General features: G+C 39.7%; 2 protein-coding genes across 2 annotated transcripts; both read right to left on the bottom strand.

The window, feature by feature from the left end:
* Positions 1-8,632: 8,632 nt before the first annotated feature.
* LOC148348458 (uncharacterized) lies at positions 8,633-16,478 on the bottom strand. Its single transcript, XM_088322283.1, has 5 exons — positions 16,178-16,478; positions 13,583-13,614; positions 11,906-12,073; positions 10,872-10,975; positions 8,633-9,324 (listed from the first exon to the last, which is right to left on the bottom strand). The coding sequence occupies exons 1-5, from the start codon at positions 16,245-16,247 to the stop codon at positions 9,111-9,113; spliced, it is 588 nt and encodes a 195-aa protein (XP_088178409.1). The 5' UTR covers positions 16,248-16,478; the 3' UTR covers positions 8,633-9,110.
* A 2,191-nt stretch (positions 16,479-18,669) lies between these two features.
* rrs1 (ribosome biogenesis regulator 1 homolog) lies at positions 18,670-23,677 on the bottom strand. Its single transcript, XM_088322723.1, has 3 exons — positions 23,267-23,677; positions 20,862-21,264; positions 18,670-19,585 (listed from the first exon to the last, which is right to left on the bottom strand). The coding sequence occupies exons 1-3, from the start codon at positions 23,606-23,608 to the stop codon at positions 19,251-19,253; spliced, it is 1,080 nt and encodes a 359-aa protein (XP_088178849.1). The 5' UTR covers positions 23,609-23,677; the 3' UTR covers positions 18,670-19,250.
* Between the last annotated feature and the right edge of the window lie 464 nt (positions 23,678-24,141).

Below are 24,141 nucleotides of genomic sequence, written 5' to 3'. Positions count from 1 at the left end.
GACAGGTGAGTGGCTTTAGTGGGGGACCGTGCAAGGGCCCTTCCCCCTTTGCAGGGGTCAGCTGCCGTTCTGAAGGGCCAATTCAGCCGTGACTTAAAGGGCCCCCCGGGAAACCCTTTTGTCCTGTACACGTTCACTCAATTGGCCACCAAATGGGGCCACTGGCCTTATGCTAGCTACACACGCACAAAAACAAACGCAGAGTTTCACGATATGCCCCCCTAATGTAGGTTTACGTACAAGAGGGTCTTTTGTCTTTTTGGGGGCCCCTCCTTGAAGAAATGGCGGCAGGGGTCTTTATCGCTTAATTGCTGTTCGCCTTCTGCCTGCTGCTCTAACCCAAGCTCTACTTTTATCCGAGCCCTTGGTATCACATTGTGTATTTGTTTATATTTTAATATATATCAGTGTTCTCGCTTGCCCGCGTCCCTGCGTCCTAGACGCATCATTTTTGCTGGGGACGCAACTTTTTTGACACAAAATTGTCATTATTATCCGATTACTTTTTTTTAAACAAAGATTTACTGCACTCCACACTTTTCGGCAAACGAGATCTCGTTGCTTTGAGATGACGTCATTGTTGTGATGCTTGTCGTCGAGGGAAGATGAAGGCTAAGTAAGTATGCCTCCGATATAACAGTGAAAATCAACACAAAATTGGTAATTTCTTCAGTGTCAATAATAAGTCGAAACATAATGCAGAAACTGATAACAACAGCAATAATTCCGGCCCAAAGAAAAGGCAGAGAAATTCTTCAGAAGACCGCGAAGGCAAGGAAAACACGTGTTTTGAAGCGAACGATTCGACGAAAGAAAATAAACAAAAGAATACTAGCAAGAAAAGGACTTTTCTGCCAAAATGGACTCAATTATATTCCTAGTTACGCTATGAGGAGGATGATAATGGATTGGACCTTGAGAAGGCATTACAACTATGGCGGGACAGCAAACCACAAAGAACATATGAACTGAAAAATCTGAAGCGATAACTGCTTTGTATTACCAATTAACTGTGATGATTTAAACTGCATGAATATATAGATTAATATTTCAGCAATATTATTTTGTATAATGTGCAATATTGTGAACTGAAAAATCTGAAGTGATAACTTGCTTTGCATTACCAATAAACTGTGATGATTAAAACTGAATGAAAATATAGATTTATATTATATATTTGTCGACGATTTACAATTTCAACCGCAATAACAATAAATTTTGGGGACCCATAGATCTCTGTTGGGACCCATTGATTTTGGAGCATGCGAGTCCCTGGGATCCATCACTTTTCAGAGGTAAAATGAACACTGATATATATATATATATATATATATATATATATATATATATATATATATATATATATAATACATAAAATAATGTAATTTTTTGTAATATGTGATATATTAATTAAACAATTTCATACAATTATAACAATCTATATAATGCAAATATTACTAATCCAAATGTATATACAGTGGCGGTTCTACATTAAATTACTCCCTGCCCCAAATCGTCCTTCCCCACCAAAATATTGCCAAGACACATATAAAAGAGGTAAATATATTTGTCGACTGCACAAATGCTGAAATAAAGATACACTATAAACATAAAAATGGCTAATAACTATCAAAAATATATACAAATACACTGGTTGGTTGGTTGGTTGGTTGTATCCCTTAGCCACTAGGGTTGTAGGGGCACCATTTCCTGTGGTGTGTCTTGGGCAAGTACAGCCTGGTGGTGCCCATCGCTCTCACGGCCAACATGTTTGCATTGCTTGAATAATAAATACATATACTCTATATACATAAAAAGTTGCAAATATTTATCAAAAAAGACTTACATGATGCACACAAATAGAGCGCTCGTCTTGGGATCAAGAGGTCGCAGGTTCGATTCCCTGCTCCTCCGTGTTATACTGTATGTCAAAGTGTCCTTGGGCAAGACACTGAATCCCTAATGCCCCCAATAGTAGGTAGTTGCTTTGCACTGCTGACTCCCTATTGGGGTGTGTGTGTGTGTGTGTGTGTGTGTGTGTGTGTGTGTGTGTGTGTGTGTGTGTGTGTGTGTGTGTGTGTGTGTGTGTGTGTGTGAATGGGTAAGTGTGAAGCACATTGTAAAGCGCTTTGGGAAGTCTTCATTGACTTGAAAAGCGCTATAGAAATGCAGACCATTTACTATATACCGTATTTTCTGCACTATAAGGCGCACCGGGTTATAGGGCGCACCCCCAAAAAATAGTTTTTGGTCGTATATTTTCCATACATCAGGCGCACTGGGTTATAAGGCGCTACAATGGGAACGTCGACAAAACAGTCAGATAGTTCAGTCAAACTGATTACCTCCTTAACATTCCCAAAGCTTGCAAAGAAGCAAATACGTGTCTCGGACATGTACGGAAACAGTGTCTGTACGATGTCACTCAAATGCATCGTTCCAAATATCATTCGTAAGGTTAAAGTCTTGGGATTCAAGAAATGCCAAACATTTCTTAGTTTCCATTTTATTTTTTGATGGCAACTGTGTGGACAGCAAAGTAAGAATTTTATTGTGCAGGGAAACGGGGTTCTTTACTCTTCATATGACAATAAACACTTTGAATTGAATTTAGTTTAAAAATACACTCATCACAGAAACATCAAGATCGTTCTAAAACAAGATACCGGGAAAACATAAAGCCGCATAGCTCACCTAAGTTCTCTTGCAGCCTTCACGTTCATTAATGATACGTAACCATGGTCTTCTTACAACCGTGAGTGTAGTAAATCCAGGAGAGTAAAATATTTACAAATACAGAATAGTAAAAAATGTTTTCTCTATGCCGTAGTGCAACCCAACGTGTGATTCACATTCATCTTTTTCGGCCAATTGCAGGCTTTGTTTCGCCCATTCATCCTATGCGAGCCTGTAAGTGATAAAAAGGATCCGCCCCCTTTACCTCCGAATAACTTTAGCCAATAGTGACTGATTCAAATGATGATTGACACATTGGTTAGGAAATGAAACGCCGGTATATAAATCCCAGCATACACCGCGGACTACTTGGCCTTCGGGGGAAAATCTAGTCGGCGGCTGGAAGTTAGTTGCAAGACTTTGCGACTTAATATTGATCCATATGTAAGGCGCACTGTATTATAAGGCGCATGGTCAGCTTTTGAAAAAAATAAAGGCTTTTAGGTCCGCCTTATAGTGCGGAAATTACGGTACATAAAAAATGTGAGGAGAAGAATAATAGAAAATAATACATCGGACACACACGTTTAAAAACAATATAAACTGTGGAAATTTGGAGGCCTGCCTCACTACGATAAAAGAATGGGTGTCACTCAACTTCTTGCGCTTCAACTCTGAAAAGACCGAAATGTTATTGGTCCATCTAAATGCCGTGACTTGTTCTCAAAAACTGCTCTGAACATTGACAAATGTAATATCACCCAGAGTGACTCAGTCAAAAATTTAGGTGTCATATTTGACCCCAGTCTGTCCTTTCAAACACACGTGAAGAATATTACTAGAACAGCTTTTTTCCATCTTCGCAACATTGCTAAAATTCTTCCTATGCTGTCTCAGTCGGATACGGAGATTATAATTCACGCGTTTGTTACCTCCCGTCTCGATTACTGTAATGCACTACTCTCCGGTCTCCTGAAGTCCAAAATCAAGAGCCTTCAGCTGGTACAAAATGCTGCAGCGAGGCATTGAACTAAGACAAGAAATTTTGATGACATTACCCCGATTTTAGCTAACCTGCATTGGCTCCCTGTTAGCTTAAGATGCTATTTTAAGGTTCTGTTGGTATTAAACAAAATCATGCTTGGACTTGCTCCCTCATATCTTTCAGATTTAATTTCAACTATGTTCCGGTCCAGAGCCTTTGTTCTGAAAGCGCTGGTCTACTAGTGATTCCAAGAGCCAAGAAGATTTCCACAGGTTCGAGAGCGTTCTCCTCCTGGGCACCGGTGCTATGGAATGCTCTTCCCCCTGAGATCCGATCTGTAACCTCAGTGGAAATGTTTAAATCTAGGCTTAAAACACACTTCTACTCTATAGCATATGAATAAACTACCGTATTTTCCGCACTATAGGGCGCACCGGGTTATAGGGCGCACCCCCAAAAAATAGTTTTTGGTCCTATATCTTCCATAGATAAGGCGCACCGGGTTATAAGGCGCTACAATGGGAACGTCGACAAAACAGTCAGATGATTCAGTCCAACTGATTACCCCCTTAACATTCCCAAAGCTTGCAAAGAAGCAAATACGTGTCGTAGACACGTGCGGATGCGGTGTCCGTACGATGTCACTCAAATGCGTCATTTCAAATGTCATTCGGAAGGTTAAAGTCTTGGGATTCAAGAAATGCCAACCATTCCTTAGTTTCTATTTTCTTTTTCGCTCGCATCTTTACTGTGCATATGACAATAAACACTTGGAATTGAGTTTAATTCACTCAACTCATCACAGCAACATCAAGATCGTTCTAAAACAAGATACCGGGAAAATATAAAGCCGCATAGCTCACCTAAGTTCTCACGTTCAATAATGATACGCAATCATGGTCTTCTTACAACCGTGAGTGTAGTAAATCCAGTAGAGTAAAATGTTTACAAATACAGACTAATGAAACATGTTTCTTTATGGCGTAGTTTAGCAAGCTTGCTATTCAGTCATCTTTTTCGGACAATTGCAGGGTTTGTTTTGGCCCTCTAGCCAATCCGAGGCTCCGAATAACTTCAGCCAATAGCGATCGATTTGACTGATGATTGACACATCTTTTTCTGCCAATTGCAGGGTTTGTTTCGGCCCTCTAGCCAATCCGAGGCTCCGAATAACTTCAGCCAATAGCGATCGATTTGACTGATGATTGACACATCTTTTTCGGCCAATTGCAGGGTTTGTTTCGGCCCTCTAGCCTATCCGAGGCTCCGAAATAACTTTAGCCAATAGCGATCGATTCAAATGATGATTGACACATTGGTTAGCCAATGAAACGCCGGTATACATATCCCAGCATACACCGCAGACTACTCCACGTTCGGGGGAAAATCGAGTCAGCGGCTGTTGCGTAAGTTGCGAGACCTTGTGATTTAATATTGAGCCATATATAAGGCGCATTGTATTATAAGGCGCATGGTCAGCTTTTGAAAAAAAAAAAAAAGACTTTTAGGTGCGCCTTATAGTGCGGAACATACGGTATATTTTTTGTTGACAATATATGTGTATTATTTGTTATTGCAACATCCACTGCAGCCTGGTCATCCTGGAAGGTGGATGACCTCATGTGCGGTCTCTTCTCAAGGTTTCTTCATTTTCCTCAAGTTGAGGTTTTTGAGTTTTTCCTTTCCCTCAAGTAGGTTTTAGATCAGGGGATGATGTCATAATAGTCTGTAGTTTGCAATAATCTGTGGTCAGTGCAGCCCTTTGAGACTCCTTGCGATTAAGGGCTAAACAAACAAACATGACTTGACATGACCCCTTCAAAAACTACTGTTCCTTTTAAAAATTGAAACGCAAGTTGGCCGTATGCCTTAAGCACGGTAAAGGTATGAAAGAATAAAGTAAAATCCGAGAAAAATTAAAAAGTGACTTCAACGTTTTTTTTGCGTGTTTACAGACGCTATTTCGCATGTTTACATACGTTTTTGTGCATCTTAGCATACATGTTCGTGTGTGTTTACGTACGTTTTTGTGTGTGTTTATGTACGTTTTTGTGTGCGTTTACGTACGTTTTTGTGTGTGTTCAGGTCCGTTTTCGTGTGTACTTTTATACGTTTTTGTGTGTGTTTACGTACGTTTTCGTGTTTGTATACGTTTTTGTGTGTGTTCATGTCCGTTTTCGTGTGTGCTTTTCTACGTTTTTGTGTGTGTTTACGTACGTTTTCGTGTGTGTTTACATACGTTTTTGTGCATCTTAGCATACATTTTTGTGTGTGTTTACGTATGTTTTTGTGTGTGTTTGTATACGTTTTTGTGTGTGTTTATGTACGTTTTTGTGTGTGTTTACATATGTTTTTGTGTGTTTTCAGGTCCGTTTTCGTGTGTGTTTGTATACGTTTTTGTTTGTGTTTATGTAAGTTTTTGTGTGTGTTTACGTACCTTTTTGTGTGTGTTCAGGTCCATTTTCGTGTGTTCTTTTATCCATTTTTGAGTGTGTTTACGTACGTTTTCGCGTGTGTTTGTATACGTTTTTGTGTGTGTTTACGTACGTTTTTGTGTGTGTTTACGTATGTTTTCGTGTGTGTTTACGTACGTTTTTGTGTGTGTTTACGTACGTTTTCGTGTGTTTTTGTATAAGTTTTTGTGTGTGTTTACGTATGTTTCCGTGTGTGTTTGTATACGTTTTTGTGTGTGTTTATGTACGTTTTCTTGTGTCTGTATACGTTTTTGTGTGTGTTCACGTACGTTTTTGTGTGTGTTTACGTAAGGTTTTGCGTTTTTACGTCCATTTTCATGTGTTTGTATACGTTTTCATGTGTGTTTGTATACGTTTTTGTGTGTGTTTACATGCGTTACTGTGTGTGTTTACGTACGTTTTTTGCGTGTTTACATACGGTTTTGTGCATTGGGTGGCATTAGCTCAGTTCAGTTCCCAGCTCCTCCGTGTTATATGTCGAAGTGTCCTTGGGCGAGACACTGAATCCCTAATGCCCCCGATAGCAGGTAGTTGCCTTGCATGGCTGACGCTGCTATCGGTTAGTTAGTGTGTAAAAGGGAAAAGTGTGAAGCACATTGTAAAGCGCTTTGGGAGGTCTTCATTGACTTAAAAAGCGCTATATAAATGCAGAACATTTACATTTACATTCAACCCAACCTGCAGATGTGCACACGACCGAAAAAAAACATATGTGCTGATTGGTGCTGGGGTCCAACGCTTTATGTATACAAGAAGAGAAAAATGGAATAAATATTCAATTTAAAATGTTAAACAATACAAATAAATTCAACGCACACACCTGCCTATCAGTAGTTACACACGCAACCCCCCCACACCCAATACCCCCCTTTGTGCGCACTAGACAGCAGATGGTAGCCCATTATCAGGCTGACAGAGCAGTCATCTGGCAGGCATCCCGCTACCGTGGCCCCCACCCTACCGACCCCCAACCAATCGGCCCTCGTCCAATCGGCTCTTTAGGCGGGAGAGTCTATATGACGATTTCATATGCATGTGTGCACGCAAGTGCCGCTCCCCCCACCCCCTCAAAGGTCGCACCGCTACGCCTGACCTCTGACTCCCCCTTGGAGAACGCTGATTTTTAATTCGGCGATATCTGTTTAAGAAAAATGTCGTTTGAACTCCACACCAATAGAGGGTGATAGTGAGCAATTTCAGACAGTGAAAGCTGGTGTTAATCCCGGCCAGCGACAACACCAAAAAAGTGAGCTGGATAAACCCGGAGCAGCTGTAAAGAGCCAATAACTGGAGTTGGTCAGACCTAAGTTTTAGTGGCTGATTTTAGCAACTCGTGGTATGGAAGCTACTTAGAAGGTCCACAGAAACATTGCAGGGGAAGGCTTTATTTATGAGAAGCAGTTAACAATAACAATAGCGACTAGCTGCGAGCCCTTGTTTGTAGCCAAGGGGATCACGAGTTGCTAGAGAAGGAAACGGTGGAAAAAAGGGTTGCTTTATTCAAAGCAAGTGTCACCAAACTTTGACTCGTTTTCATATATATATATATATATAACTATAAATCATATTCATTCAAAGCAAGAATCCTGCAATAGAAAACAAAATGTTATTGTTCATAAATATTTATCCAATTTCCGGCTCCTTTTTCAAAATATGTTTCCTTTGGTTTTAAGAAAGAATCCTGGAATCTAAACCAAAATCATATTGTTTATAAACCTTTATCCCATTACCGATACATTTGGAATATTTTTGATTTTTGTTAGGACTGTATAATTATATTTATCCTACAGTTGACATTTAATATGTTATATGTGTTCTCAGCTATGTTTGAAGAGTTCTCAGCCTGCAAGGCCATGAGTTGTGTTTCGATGTACAGACTGTGTTTTGTTCTCACATACCAACGGATGTATGTTGACCTATGACCTCTTCATGCCATAACTCAAGATTGTTTTTAACCAAAAAGCGTGAGAAGAAGGAAAAGGAGGCTCTCCCAAAACAACAGGAAACCGTCCATCTTCAGCCAGATGACAAGCTTTCCAAAGAAGACTAATCAACTCTACGTAGCAAAGGCAAAAACTGAATATTAGAAGGGAGGTTTTTCGAGGAGATCCTCAGAGCCAGAGCCGAGCCGAGCCAGAGCGCAGCAAGCAGGGCAGAGCGAGCGAAAAGATGTCTAACAACGGAATGTCGGCGGTTCTCAATATGATGATTAATAAAGTAACTAATTATAAAGAACCGATTCTCTTTGTCCTATATTGCAGAGCGTTTTATTAAAAATGTTGGGGACATGAACCTAACAATTTTGAGCAAGAATTCGGCACTATAAAACAAAAATATATTGCTCAAAAACACGTGTCCAGTTACATTAAGCAGCTTGGTATAGCGGCTAGCAGTGAGCAATATCCTGCAGCTAAGATTCTAACTGGCTAGAGAAGGAAACAGTGGGGAAAAAAGTTGAAAATGAATGAATGAAGGGACTTATGCTGTAGAAGGCGAGTGAACCTGAATGACGAATCGAACTTTATTCACACGTAGCAGCAAACAACAACGAGTCACAGCCTGCAGCCAAGAGGCTACCATGAGTGGCTAGAGAAGAAACCAGTGGGGAAAATCAAAAAAAAATTGCAAGCTTTATTTACATGGAGCGATTAACAATAAGATCAGTGGCTTACGTCGAGCCATACCCTGCAGACAAGTGGTTATCGTGAGGGCAAGAGATAAACTCATAGGTAGCATGCTTTATTCAGACAGAGCAGCTCATGGAAAGCCATAGCCTTCAGTTAGGGGGCAAACATGAGTGGCTAGAGAATAAAACAGGAAAATAAAAAGTGGAAGAGGCTCGAATCTTTTGCAAATTTGTCTTGAAATAATAAGACAAAAATGATGTGTTGCTCCTATATTGAGGGACAAACAAGAAAAGTAACATCAATATAACAATGGGAAACTCCTTATATGGGCGTGACCCCGCCTCCAATTCAGTCCCCTTCAAAGGCCCCATTGGTCGCTCCCTGACATTCACTCTTCCTGCGGCACCGCGACAGGATCCTGTGCAGGAGACCCGGAGAGCGTTGCATCTGTGGGGTCCCATGGGGACTGCGAAGGGCCAATGAGGGCCTCTGTGGGGCCTCTCCAGGGTTCGCCTCCCCTCCTGAGCGACTTCCTCGGCGCGGGGTCTTCAAACCTGGACCACTGGCCGAAAAGGGGAAAGACACAAAGAATGTTTGTGTTCCTCGGGAGGGGGGCAGTAAAAGACAAAGGTGATGGGATCCATCTTTAATGTTACAATACACATTCTCTCATGTTTTGTTTCCCCTGGTTGCACAGTACATTTATTGAATTCGTATTGGGGAGTACAGTAACCCCTTTGTCATTTTCGACCTCATCGCAGGTTAAAAAATATTCCACGATCCATTATTCTTGATTGCATATTGCTGCTACGAGCAGGGCCCAGCAGAGCGCACTTTTGTTAGGCCTGGTGGCTCTTTTCTGTCCCTTTCTGTATTTCTTACAATAATGAACTGCAGTCGTGCGGCCGTAATCTATTATCACTAATCCCTGTGAATGTAGGGAACTGTGCCAGTTGTGCCAATACAGTAGTGGCTGCAATACATTATGCCTGGCAAATTTTGCTGAGAGCAGCGGCAGGCAAAGCACTTACTGGGTTTGGTCCGTGAAGTATGCCATTGTGGCCTGCCTTGAATGAACTGCACTTGTGCAGCCGCAATCCATTGTACCCAATCCCATATTGTTGCGAGCGAGAACAGTGCCCTTTTGTCAGTCCTGGCAGCTCTTTTCTTGCGATTATTTCCGCCAAAAATGAACTGCACTTGTGCCACCACAATCCGTTATCCCCATATGCCATATCCCTACAAGGGGGCACGGCAGAAGGCATTTTTGTAGGGAGTCGTGCCATTCCAGCACACATAAAATTAAAAATACGGTTGTGGCTACGATCTATTATCTCTGGTAAACTCTTTCTGATAGCAGGTGCCGGTAGAGTGCTTATTTTGGTTTGGTCTGATGGAAAGCATCCCATTGTGGCCTGCCTAAAATGAACTACACTTGTGCAGCCTCAACCCATTATCCCCAATCGACTGGTAGAGTGCGTTTTTTTCAGTCCGTTCCTTGCCATTATTTCTGCCTAAAATCAACTGCACTTGTGCTGCCACAGTTCATTATCCCAATACCACATCCCTACGAGGGGGCACGGCAGAAGGCACTGTTGCAGGGAGTAGTGCCATTCTGCCCCATCTACAATGAAAAATACAGTTGTGGCTGCAATCCATTATCCCTGGTTGACTATTGCTGAGAGCAGTGGCCAGCAGAGTGCTTTTTTGGATGTTTTGAGTCGTGACGCGCCTGAAATAATCTTCACTGTTTGGGCTCTGATCTATTATTCCAAGTCGAGTATTCCTAAGCGCAGGGGCCGAGAGAGCAAATTAGTGTCAGAGTGAGGATGCCATGGTGGCCCACATACAAAAAACAACAACACCGTTTTTGATCCATTATCCCTTGTGGGGGGCCAAGAGAACACATTTATGTAAAATTTGTGGCTGTGATCCATTATCCCTAGTCGACTGATGCTGCAAGTGGAGGTCTGCAGAGAACATGTAAAAATGAGGATGGGGGATACTCTGCAGATTTTCGTACCATGTAAGAGTTATTGGTCCCCTTTAACAGTGATAAACGAAGGATTACGGTAAAGTCTTAAAAAGAATAGATATATTTTCTCAAACCTGGTACTGTTCCGCCGTACGCAGCTTCCATGACTGTACGAGTTCGAAGCTTCTCTTTGAGACGCACTCCTTCGCCTCGTTCGAGGTTTATGTGCCACATTTTCCTTTGAAAATTACATAAAAATTGGATTACCGAAAAGGCCACGGTGTAATATTTGATCACTAGATGTCACTGTATCAGGTCGGGCAACCCAAAATGAGTGCTGAAAAGCACAAGAAAGAATACAAACTACGGAGACTGAAGGTGACCAAACCGCACTATTTTCTTCTCTTTTTTTTTGCACAGCCTATCACAAGGTTTTTGGTTTTGGGGGTACCCCAAGATGGCAGACAAAAGATGACAGCACCCTCTAGGTGTGTTTCATGTGATGTAAAATAAATGGCACTAAATAAACTAAATAAATATTTAAAATGAAAAAATAACTGCTAAAATGATAAACCAATAAAGAATTCATGTATAACAATCCTGTGCAAAGCTTGTATTTATTTGCATTTAAAATGTAAAAACATGTAAATGTTTTTAAAAACATAAAAATTGTAAAAAAAATTAATAAGATCAAATCAATTAAAAAAAACAATAAAATATGATGGTTACTTAATTTACGTAAAATTATATCTAAAATGTAGAAAAAGATAATTAGCTTCCGGCTAACACACACTCACAATGTAAAACATCATAGACAAGTTCTCAAACTAGCAAGGTACTATTCGCTTACTAAAGGGACAGTGTGTAATACTTAGTGGATCTTAGAAGTTATAAAATCCTTCATTAAAATTTAAGTAATAACTGACTTTATATAAGTGCATATTTTAAATACTTGTGGATTGAGAATTTAGCATTTATTTTGCATATCATAAGGCTTACCTAAAGGGAGCTGAAATAATTGTCCATCATCTTGCTACTACGGGTAGCCAAAAACCTCGAATAGGCTTGGAGGGGAGAATGAGACATAAACTAGTGCATTTTACTCCCTTTAGAGTCTCCAAATCTCCATAGTTTAGAGATTATTTTCTTTTCTTTTACAATTTCCAACCTGTCCGAGCTCCAGAACGCAAGATGCGGGGAAATATCCTTGCTGGCCGTCCAGCGAACGCCCGAACCAGCGACCCGAAGAGTCCTGGGTCAGAACCGCGATGACGTCACCGGTGGCCAACTCCAGCTCATCGGGCCAATGCGGACTGTAGCTGTGCACTACTACCATCTAGCGGACATAAAGGGAATTGCAGAATGAAGGAAATTTGCGGTGTTTGTGTTAATATTACCGGATTAATAAACAAGACTAAAAATATGAAAAACTAAACTCTTTTTATTGATCATGAAATATCCTACAGGCCAGTGATACATATTTCTTAGCTTTTATACCTGTTTGAAACGGTTCATATCAAACTAGCCTCCTGCTAACACACAATCTAAAACGTAATTGACATGCTCACAAAGCTAGCATGACTCGATTCCCTTTTGAAAATCCACAATTTAAATATATAAATATCAACTTTAAAATGAAAAGAATAGAAATATAATTTAAGGATGATATCGATACATAATGTTTACAAAGTAAAATAACTTAAATTAAATGTTAAATTAAGAGTGGTAGATAAGGACCATATGTTCACTAATAATTTAATAATAATTTCCTTTGTATTGTCATTCTTTGTAACAATGTACACAGAACGAAATGTCGATACACCTAAGGTAGTAATAAACGTTAACTCTTGAAGAGTTACATTACCACAGGTTATTTTTAGCGTACTCATAAAGTGTTAATTTAACACTTAAAGAGTAAAGGTATAACTCTACCTCAGTAAATATATAGTCCTTAATTACAAGTGTTAAATTAACACTGGTAACTTTGAGAATGCTAAAAGTAACCAGTGTTAATTTAACTCTTAAGGTGTAAACGTTTAATAAATCTCAGTGAACAAGTGGTTCTTTTCTACTAGTGTTAAATTAACACTGGTTATTATACTGTGTACTGATTTTAACAAATAAAAAAATAGCTTCGTGCGACAAACCAAATTGTCATAGAAATCGAACATGACCACCTTTTTATAATAAAAAGAGGTCGATTTTATCGCACACTCTATTTTTACCCATGAACACAATATTTCTTTATAACATTAAATTTAAGAAATTTTTTTTTTTTAATTCTCTGCGTTTTTAAGAAGAGAAGAGCAGTAGTGTAACACCTAAATCAGTAGTTTTTAAGTATGAGGAACACAAAACTAGCATGATTTTATTCTCTTTTTAACGTTCATATATTTATTTTTTTACTCATATTTCAAAACAAAGAAATTCCCTCCATGTTACGTCATCTCAAGATAATTTGTATTTCTAATCTCAGAGTTTGAGTCAAACACGGTGAATGAACCGTATTACGTGTCAATGGGATTAAGACGCCCGTTCATGAAATAGAACTGCTAATTTCGGCGCCTCTTAGCGCCGCTAAATTATCCTGCCAAGTGTTATAAGCTAACTGAAGTCCAACATTGTTAAAGCTAGCTTTCGAAAGGATTCATAAAATATCAAATCTTGAATATTACGCTTCAATTAGGGTGAGGCTTCTCTGGGTTAGCTCATTTGGTTAGCGTCTTGCTTAAACATTGTCAAAAGGCTAAGTGTTAGCTCTCATGGTTTTAAAAACTTCATTAAAAATGAGTTCAAAAAATTGGCTTCTTTGGGTAAAAATCAGAAATAAAAAGCAAAAACTCGCCTTGTCATCGCTGCTGCCGTAAGGATGTCGGCCTGTTGAAAAAGTAGGGGGGAAAAGTTACTAGCAATATTTATAGAAGTGGACTTTAAGGCAAAAAAAGATTTCTTTTGACAAAACAGGAGTGGGTAGCTACAAAGCTAGCTATTTGCTAGCATTAAGTTATGATCTTTTCTTGAATGTAAATTTTCAGAAAATAACAAAAACAGTTGTGGATGAAGCAACTTGTATACCAGAGTGGTAGTTGCTAATTGCTAAGTTTAAGAGTGCTAGCTACAGCGATAGCGACTTCCTAGAATTAGCTTAGAATTTGGAATTTTTTTTCTTAGTTTTTTTTCTCTAGAGTATATATTTATATAAAAACGGGAAAAACAATTGTTCGAGGAAAAACATCTGGTAAAAACTGAACACAGTTTTAAAAACAAATTTCCAATCTCGATTTCATTACAATATCCTCCAAATGGTTGGCGGAACGAGTTGGCATATTTTGAAACATTTTTCTTCTGTTTTATAAAACTAGCATGTTAGCATTAGTTGCAAGCGTTTTTGCTAGCTGCTAAATTGATTTGCTAAAGTGATGATAGTGGGTGAAAGTAAACTAGAGCTCAAAGCGTAGATATTTGTGAAATAACAGTTTTGTTTAATCTTTGCCGATTTAACATATCGTCCCACCAAGCTCGCCATGCAAGTAACGATTTCGTTAGCGAAAAATATGCGCAATCTATCTATTTTTTTGCAATGACAAGCATTAAATCCTTCACGATTTAAAATAGTCATATCGATTGAAGAAGCTAGCCTCCAAAGCAGGGTTGAAGAACCTATGGCTCTATCATGAGTCCATATGGCTTGGAGATAAAATAGAGAGGGTACTATCTTTTAATACATTACTTCATTGTGAAATGTGCAAACTTGAGTCAAAGTTGGTATTCAAAGGGTTCAGTCTAGTGTAGGTGTAAATATATATTACACAATTTTAACCTAGTGGACTTTTTTTCTCCTACAAAAAAACGACAACGCTAGGTGTAATTTGTGTAGTAGAGTGGTCTGCTACTGTGGCAACACCACACATTTACACACAAGCAAAATTATTTAAAAAAACAAAACCCCAATTGTAGCATTAAGCTGCAACAGAAAATGTAAATATCTTACTGTTCCTGAACAAAAACCTGTAAATATGTTGTCTCTTTGGCAACAGAGCCGATGAGAGACAATTGACCCTCAAATTGCATTACGGATTTTATTTTCAAAATATTGTGTAATGGAAGGTATTTTAATAATCTAGTTGACATTATTTACCGGAATTTGTACTTTTTTGGTTTAATTCTTCGCTTTTGTTCTGAAACATTTGTACTAGAAATATTCCATTTTTTTTACGCACTGTTAATGTTAGGGATGTCGTTAGTTTAAAAAAATGAAACATTTTCACTGCCTAAGATCTTTGCGATTTGTTTATCTTAATTCATACAATCGACAATGAGCGCTAAACCACGGCCACAGTTTACAGTTAGTGTCACACTAGCAGACCCCCTTTTGGCTGTAAATCGCCAAATATTCCTTTATATGCGAGTTTATCAAACACTTTAGATTTACTGTTGGGACACTCTTTGATGAAAACTCAAATATTATTTTCACCCAAAACAAATGTTTTACCCATAAGCTCTAGTAAAGCACCTAAATGTCCAATTACGTTGTCACAGCATATCCCATGTTGCAACAATGACAATAAAGGCATATTCTATTCTATTCTATTCTAAAGCAATTTGATTGGGTGAGTGGTAGGAATGTACGGAACTTTACACAAAAACAGGATGCATTCACTCTTTGCCCAGCGTCATTTTCACTAAAGTGAAAGACGTTGGTATCTTGTTTGCAGTATTTTGCGACATTTTTATAAAAGAACTTTGCTTGCACCTTGTTTTTAAACCATTGACAGTGAAAATGAGCCTCAACACTCTTAAATAACTGTGGGAGGGAGTACAATTTTAGGTGGCGTATTTATATTGATATGGGACACAGGCTCTGGCATGAATATTATTTTATCATAGATTTTATGGGGGCAGCACGGAGGCGCAGTGGTTAGCGCGTGTGCGGCACAGTCCTGAGGTCATGAGATTGAACCTCCTGTGTGGAGTTTGCATGTTCTCCCTGTGCTTGTGTGGGTTTCCTCCCACATTCCAAAAACATGCATTTCAGGTGAATTGGCCGGTCCAAATTGTCTCTAGGTGTGAATGAGCGAGTGAGTTGTCTGTCCCTGTGTGCCCTGCGATTGCCTGGCAACCAGTTCAGGGTGTCCCCTGCCCACTGCCCGATGATTGCTGGGATGGGCTCCAGCACCCCCGCGACACTACTGAGGATAAGCGGTGCAGCTAATGAGATGAGATGTCTCTCTCGCTCTCTCTTTTTTAAAGAAAGAAAGAAAATCAAATGATTTTTGGTTTTGTGGCTTTGGGTCAAAAGGGTTCATGACCCCTGCTTCAAAGCAATGCTATCGGTTATTAAAGTACCATTTTTGAAAAATAAGTGCTAAATCTATCAATTTGCAAATTTTGGGGTATTCACGATAGTTATATCCTTTACGATTGAATACTTTTTACTGACCTTGCGGCGAGAAAACAGTGGTAAAGACCTCCAAGTGCGCATGGTCGCTGTGCACGTAAACTTGCTGCATCTTTCCTCGGCGGCTAGCAAGAAACTGGCGTCTTGCGAACAGCGAAAGTAAAAATAAACACAGTCGCTAATCCACCGGAGCTGCCAAAACAGGTTTGTACGCAAAACATATGTTATTTAACAGGTGAGTGTTTTTATAAAGAACATAAAACTGTTGAAAACGTTCGTTTTCCCGCTAAATGTTCATTAGTGTCAAGTGAGGGTCCCGGTCCCCGTGTCAGGGACCTTAATGTGAGGCTTCTAAGAGCAAAAGTTTGACGTCAGGAAAGTCAAAGTTAAGCAGCTTAGAAAGGTGATCTGATTGAGTAACAAAATGTTTAAGTATTCAGGCTACAAGAAAAAGGCTCCACCTTACATTGAATAAAATGGCTAAAAGGTTCTCTAAGGTGGTTCTTCTTTTCCCATATGAGAGGGCATTCATTAAAAGCGAAATGAAATGACAAAAAAATAATGACGTTTCACGGTTTTGCTGCCTAACAGATTTGTTTTTTTTTGTTTGTGTATAAAAAAGTATTTCATTGTATAATAATTGTGAAATAAAATAAAGGTTTCTTTTCACAGATTTCACAATTTCATTTTGGAACCTAACCACCGCTATAAGCAAGGGAATACTGTATTTTGAAATCCATTGGAAGAGGGGACACTATCACAAAAGGTAGTGTAGAAAAAGCAAAGGAAAGAGTGAGGGAGCAAAAGAGAAAAAAAGAGAAAGACAGAAAAAAGAATAGGAAAGTGGGAAACGGAGAAAAATCAGAGTGAACATTAAGAGAAAGAAATAGAAACACACAAAAATAAATAGAGGAATAGAGTCAATGTGCGGTCCCTTCTTAAGGTTTCTTCATACGATAAGAGATAAGCTAATCCTTTATTTGTCCCACAATGGGGAAATTTATTTTGTTTCAACAATAAGACAAAGAATAATGAATTACAGATAAGAATATCAACAGTATAAACAAGCACTTAGATATATATAAAATAAAAAACAGAATATGGCCATTTTATTTCCCTCATGTTGAGGTTTTTGAGTTTTTCCTTGCCCTCATGTAGGTTTTAGATCAGGGGATGGTGTAAAAAATAGTCTGTGCAGCCCTTTGAGACTCCTTGTGATTAAGGGCGTCACAAATTTGCTTGACATGAGATGGGTTTTCTATATAAAACGAAAAACTTGGTAAATAGGGTTTTAAACATCTTAGTGAACCTTATGGTCAAGTGAAAGAGTCGCATCTACATTTTTTTTGGAAGTATTTGACCTTTTTTTTAAAAAGAAAGACCCAATTTTAGGGTTATCTTGAATAAAATACAATCATTTTCGGTGTGTTATGTCTAAATTGACCAGTTTTAACCATTCAAAGAATGGGGGAATATAAAACTAGAAAACGTTAGTTTTCTTCGATACAGAAACAATTTGAAATAGTTAAAAAGGTTCAAATTATCAGGAAGTTTCATCAAATGCACCCTAAAACAATCACAATAAAAACCTACAATTGTATTGATTTGCAAAATGACCCAATTTTGTTTTATGAATTGAACAGTTTTTTTTAACTGCAACTGGTTCAGGGTGTCCCCAGCCCACAGCCCGAAGATAGCCGAGACGGGCTCCAGCACCCCTGCGACCCTACTGAGGATGAGCAGGTACAGATAATGGATGGATAATATTAAGAGGCACGGCCAGACAAAACATGCAGACTACCAAAAGCTAACTGGAAATGAATGCGGTGAAAAGGTGAAGCAACTGGAAGCTGGTTTAACAGCTCGGCAGCGCTTTTACACCAGACCCTGCTAGTCAAATAAAAATGCTTCAAAGGCGAGCTACGAGATCACGACACTGATCGCCAAGCACTGCGAACCTTTCAAGGAGGGTGAATTTGTTAAAGCCTGATCAAAGACTGCCAGTCTGAAGTCACTTTTACATTTTTTACCTTACCAAATCTGACCCACTTTCTGAAAAGTTTGGACAGGGCATTAGTGATGTTATTTTTACTTAACTTTTGACTTGCTACATCTCCCCCCTCAAACACACTTCATTTATTTCACTAATTCATTTTACATACCTGTCAACCTACATGGCTCCATGCCCGTACACTGTCGCATTTTCCCTTACAAAATAAACTTACACCATACATTTTTTTTTCCGGAATGATGCATGATGGGAAATCCCCAGGCAGCAGAAGCATCAAACCGCTCGCTTCATTTGCAACGGAAAAAAAACGATACCGAGATAGAGGCTACCGCGGCGAACTTGTTAGACTTGATTGATTTGCCGTTTCGTGATAGTCGGTGTATACCGGATGGTACCCATAATTGACAAATTTGTGCTTTTCCGTACAGATTTTCTTGTATGTCGTACACGTCTTGAAATGCATAATAAATGCACTTTGTACGGCAACGGTATGATTTTATTCTTAAAAATTTAAAAAAAAAAAAAATCGCAGAAAATTAAAGGCTGTGTTGTAAAAAAATATGCAAACTGTAACAAATCAAATCTAAATAACTTAACAATTTAGAAAAATTAATTTCCCCAAAATTGCCAATTTTAGTTTGTTGGTGTAATAATAATAATAATAATAATTTCCTTTGTATTGTCATTCTTTGTAACAATGTACACAGAACGAAATGTCGATACACCTGACCCGTTGTAGCGAGCCGATGCAGCCGCAGCCAACAGAGGGCGCCGCCATTTTACCAATGTTATAAGTCTTAGGTATGACTCGGCCGAGGCGTGAACCAGCGACCTCCCAGTCAAAAGGTAGGGAATTTATGACATTTGTACTTCACTTCTACCCAGCAAATTTTACAACCAAATGAATCTTAATTATGGCAACTTCAAATATTTAGATTTCTGTACCTTCAATCATAAAATACTTCCATATAATATACCAAAGCAAAAACATTTTTTCAAACTAAAATGGTATGAAATCAAAAACATTTAATTGCACACTAGACAGTTAAATGAAATATTCCAGACTTTTGCGTGATAATTTACAAGTCTTTGCATCTCTCGTGATCATCTTTTCCCAGGTTTGGAGTTCTTCCCCCCTGACTGTTTTCCCTGTTGAGATTTCCCCCCGGCAGGCTTCCCATGTGACCCTTTCTTGCCTTTGCCCTTGGCCCCTGCAGGGCTCCTATAATAATCTTTGCGTCCCTTGCGCCCAGCTTGCTTGCCCCTTTTGCTTCTCTTGGCCGCAGCCTCCTCCTGGTCGTCCTCTCTCATCTGCCTGTTGACCGCCTTGACCATGTTGATTTTGGGCTTCTTCCCGTCCAAGTTCTTCAGGAGCTCCAGCTGTCTGTCCTTCTCGGCAGAGAAGTTGCCCACCACCGGCTGGAACTTGCGCTTTTTGCCTAAAATGAGAAAAACATTCTTTACCCGGCAAGTTTTCGGTCAAGTTTGGCGGGCCTCTGTGCATCACAGGTTGAAAAATATGCTGCCATTCTATCACTTATGGCTTTTGGCCGATCGGTTCATGAAAAAAGTGGGCTGCGATCATGCGGCTGCGGTCCACAATCCCAATCGCATCATGCCAAGAGACCACTGTGGTGGTCCTGGTAGGTCTTTTTTAAGCTACTACTGTATTTCTGCCTAAAGTGAGCTGCATTCATCCAGCGGCTATCCAATATCCCCAATATCATATCGCTGTGATCAGGGACCATAAGAAGGCATTTTATCTAGAGACGTGCACTTCTGGCCCGTCTATAATGAAATGCACGGTTGCGGCCACAACCCATTATCCCGGGATGATAATTGCTGAGGGCAGTGGCTGCCAGAGAGAATATTTATACAGATTCTCCCCGCGTAAGCGTGCCATTGTGGCCCACCTAAAAGGAACTGCACTGCCTTTGCCAAAATCTTTTATCCCCAGTCGACTATTGCTATGAGTGAGGTGTGTCTTTTTTACCCACCTAAAAAATGTACGGTTGTGGCTGCAATTTGTTATCCCTAGGCAACCATTCCTGAAAGCAGGCAGTGCACATTTTATTTCATTTTGGGCCACTGAAGCGTGCCAATTGTGGCCCACCTAAAATGAACTACAGTTTTTGCCACAAACCATTATCCCCAGTTGACTATTGCTGCGAGGGCAATTTTGTGTTCCGTGTGGGTGCTCTTTTTATGCTTTATTTCCACTTGAAATGAACAGCCACTCTGCAGCCACAAACCATTATGCTCTGTCGACTATAGCCGCAAGCGCGGGTTTGCAAAATGCAGGATAAGAAGGCTGGGGCTACTTTGTGGATTTTCACCTATCACATGGGGTCCTGGTCCCCATTCATTGTGACAAACGGGCGATCACAAGTGATGAATGTTAACCCTGTGAGGAAAAGGTGAATTTAACCCCCCCCCGCTTAAAATCTTATCAAATCAACAATAGTTTTCAAATGTATGAATATTTTTTGTATTTGCGTTTGAGAGCGCCATTTTTAGGTCGAAAGTGTTTTTTGAACTATTTTAAAATAATGCCAATATCCAGCAAATGGCATAAATGAATAACAAAGTTACCAATTTACATTGTCAGTAATGAATATCGCTTTGATTTTTCTTGTTGTTGCAGTCTTCATAAGAAATGTGTTTTTATAAAAACGTGCTTATAAACGATTCAAACCGTATCATGCAAAAACTCACCGGTTCCTCTGACTGGTTTCTCCTTGGGGAGCCTTTCTTGGAACTTCCCCGCGGAAGCGGTGGAGGTTTTGGCCACTCCGGCAGCTCGGATCAGGTCGTCTTTGGACTGCTTGGCCACGGGGGTCAAACCCACGCCGGGTACTTTGATTTTCTGGGCCCGGGCGATGTTGCGAAGACGGTTGAGCTCGTTTTTGGCCACGCGTTCTTTCTTTGCGGCGACCCGCTTAGCGAACTGGTCCTCGTTGGGGTCGGCCGTCTCCGGGACTTCGATGAGCCATTCTTTGGTGTCGTCCTTGGCTCGTTTGTAGCCCCAGCGACGCCGCCATTCTTTAGCGGTCTCGTCCCACACCAGGTTTGTCTTCTTCTTCTTTGGGATGCCCTTCAGCTTGGCAAACCGCTCCCACTTTAGAATAGAATATATTGTCGTTAAAACAAGGGAAATGCACAAAGAAATTGAAAAGTGCTGTCCTGATGGTGCAAGAACATGTACAAGATAAACTGCCACAGTTCATGAGTTAAGGGTAATAGTATAAAAATAAGTTAATTATTAAAAAAATAAATTAAAAAAAAAAAGGGGGGGGGGGGTTGGTTAGAGACATTCTCCCATTTGCATTTTGCAGTATTAGAGAGTGATATTTGCGCCTTGGGTTATAATCTGTTTTGCAGTCTACTAGTTCTAGACTTGATGGTCTTTAATCATCTGCTTGAAGGAGAAGAGGAAAATACAAAAATGAAGCAAAAGGTGGAGAACAAATTGAGAAAATAGGTTTAACGACAATAGTTTATGCAAGCCATCTTGTGTCATGGATTAACAGCCAAAGCTGGTTTAAAGACTAAATACAGTGAACCCATGAGGTTACAATACAAAAAGTACCATTGATAGGAAAAATCTGTGACTGAAACCTTATATATTTACATTTGAATGCAGTAGAACCTGGGATCAGAGGTTGGATCGGATCTAAAAAAGTCCAACCTGACCCAACCCAGGTCCGAAGGTTTAAAAGCCCGACACAACCATTTACCTCAATCTGGAGGACAGATACCAAAGCAAACCCAAAATTTCACATTTTATTTGCGAGGACTCGGGACGAGGAGTGACTGAGCTTGCATATCCGTTAACTTACACGTTTTCCCCCCATTCTATTTTGATCATTTCAAACTGTGTATATAGTACTACCGTTTTTTTTAAAGACGGAATTCTTCTTGCTCATTTCAGGCCTGGTAGCATACTAATTTGTGGCGGTATTCTTCATAGTCTGATTTGCTGTGAATAAATAGGTGCTGCGTTTTGTTTGTAGGGTTTCTTATTGCTTAATGAGGGGGGATTACAACCATCAACATAGGAAACAATTGGCTGAGGTTAAAAAGTAAGAGTTTGAGAGACTTGATAGTATGCAAGCACTTACTGTACAATTCAAATATATTACATTTATTTTAGCCTGTAGAAGTTTGCATGCTCATGCTGCAAAGAGCTAATGCTGGCAGTACGCAGTCTAGTGCAGGGGTCCGGGACCTTTCAGACCCAAAGAGCCATAACAGAGAAAGCAACACCATATATTTTAAGAAAAAAATTCAACAAACCTGCTCTTCCTTCAGCACATTTATCTCACTGCGTGACATTTCATGATTCAAATTTATGAAATAATAATGCTAGAGCCTATGCTCCATATCAACAAACATACCACTTTAAGCTAGTCTCCCTCCCTCAGTTACTCAAGATCGTTGAGGCTCATTTTTTTCGTGAGTAACGGACGAGCGAATATGAACTGTGTGTGAAGATGTGCTTGGTTGGCGTTAATAGGTGTTTACAGTTGGTTCTGTGGTGTTTAATAAATGTTCTCAACAGTGAACATACATTAAATAATGGGCTTCTAAATAGTGGATTACTAAGCAATGTACAGCCAAAACGGGGTCTGTATGTTGAACACATTGACTATAAACTGAGGGTGAGACTTCCCCTCATATCCTGGACCGAACAGCTATTATAATCAGCGTTGCTTTGGCTGTGCTCGCGAACCTAAGGTCCCTGGCCCCTACTCTAATGGTAGACACTGGTACTGCACGAGAATTAAATTTCCCCCAATATGACGATCAGGATTTTTTGTCCATATAGAAATCGTAAATCAAAATTCTCCTGTTAAGGTGTGCTTGTATAAAGAGGTTCCACTTTATCTGGAAATACTGCAAAAGTGGCGTTGAGCCCTCATTGGAGATATTGTAGTCGAGGGACATTGTGGGAAATGCAGTTTTTAAACAAAGCACTCTATAGCTCTGTTTAATTTTTTGGACTTTTGTATATTTAACGCTATCAGACACCAATTGAAATTGTGTGGCAATTTCCATTTGGCCGTGAGTCTGATACATGTGCTCTATGAGTTATGATAGCTAGCAAGCCATCTACTTACCTTAGTCAAAGGACGAGGCTTAGGTGGAGGTTTCTCCCGGGGTAAAGCGGTCGTCCCTCCTGGTAGTTTGACCACCACAGCATCCTGGAGCCTCTCCGTGGGGAGCTTCCAAACCTCGTTAACGAGAAGCTGCGTGTTGTCGCGAGCGAGAGCGCGTAGAAAGTCGTCTGCGTTGCCGGCCATGTCGCGGGCCTCTAAGCGGTTCTTGTCGAAAGCCAGCAGGTTGCCCAGATCAAAGTCCAGCTCGAGTTCCTTGTCCACGGCGATGCTGCGGAGCTTCTCCGCTTCATCACGCTCCACTTGAGCAAGGAGATCGTCCACATTGCAAGGAGCGGCGGCCATGTCTGAACAGCTACTGAAAAACTTCTTCACACACGTGTGTTGAAAAATAACTACAACTTCCGCGATGAAGTGGATTACTTCCGGGTTAATGTTAATGGAGTGTACATCATTTTTAACAGCTTTCTTTAAAGATAAAATAATGAGATGAGAACAATTTAAATTCTACAGACTCTTTAAAATATATGTTTTGTACATGTAAAGTAAAACTACAATTTTGGTGCAAAACCACTGGGTTAATGTTCATTGAGTGTAATTGGGAAAAGTGTACGCAAGAGGGGAACATTACTCTAGGTTTAAAAATAACAATTTAAATTCTACAAATGACACACCAATCAAATTGTTTTTAATATATATATATATATATATATATATATATATATATATATATATATATATATATATATATATATATATATATATATATATATATATATATATAAAACCCTATAACCCTAAACCTAAGGATTTTAGTTCTACTGATGCATTATTAAATACTAGATCGTCATGACCCAATGTTTTTATACACATAAATT

The sequence above is a fragment of the Urocampus carinirostris genome, chromosome 18 (genome assembly GCF_059441175.1).
Source record: "Urocampus carinirostris isolate Australia breed hairy pipefish chromosome 18, RoL_Ucar_1.0, whole genome shotgun sequence".
Classification (NCBI taxonomy): domain Eukaryota; kingdom Metazoa; phylum Chordata; class Actinopteri; order Syngnathiformes; family Syngnathidae; genus Urocampus; species Urocampus carinirostris.
This window is presented reverse-complemented; position numbering and strand designations above follow the sequence as displayed.

Bases quoted from the DNA above. Each gene is read 5' to 3' on its own strand.
- LOC148348458 (XM_088322283.1), bottom strand. From the start codon at position 16,247: ATGCAGCAAGTTTACGTGCACAGCGACCATGCGCACTTGGAGGTCTTT. The intron at 13,615-16,177 runs GTCAGTAAAAAG...CTTTTTCAACAG, and splicing joins CACTGTTTTCTCGCCGCAAG to GCCGACATCCTTACGGCAGC. The intron at 12,074-13,582 runs GCGAGTTTTTGC...TATGTCCGCTAG, and splicing joins ACGGCAGCAGCGATGACAAG to ATGGTAGTAGTGCACAGCTA.
- rrs1 (XM_088322723.1), bottom strand. From the start codon at position 23,608: ATGGCCGCCGCTCCTTGCAATGTGGACGATCTCCTTGCTCAAGTGGAG. The intron at 21,265-23,266 runs GTAAGTAGATGG...TCTATTCTAAAG, and splicing joins AGCCTCGTCCTTTGACTAAG to TGGGAGCGGTTTGCCAAGCT. The intron at 19,586-20,861 runs GTGAGTTTTTGC...TTCTCATTTTAG, and splicing joins GAAACCAGTCAGAGGAACCG to GCAAAAAGCGCAAGTTCCAG.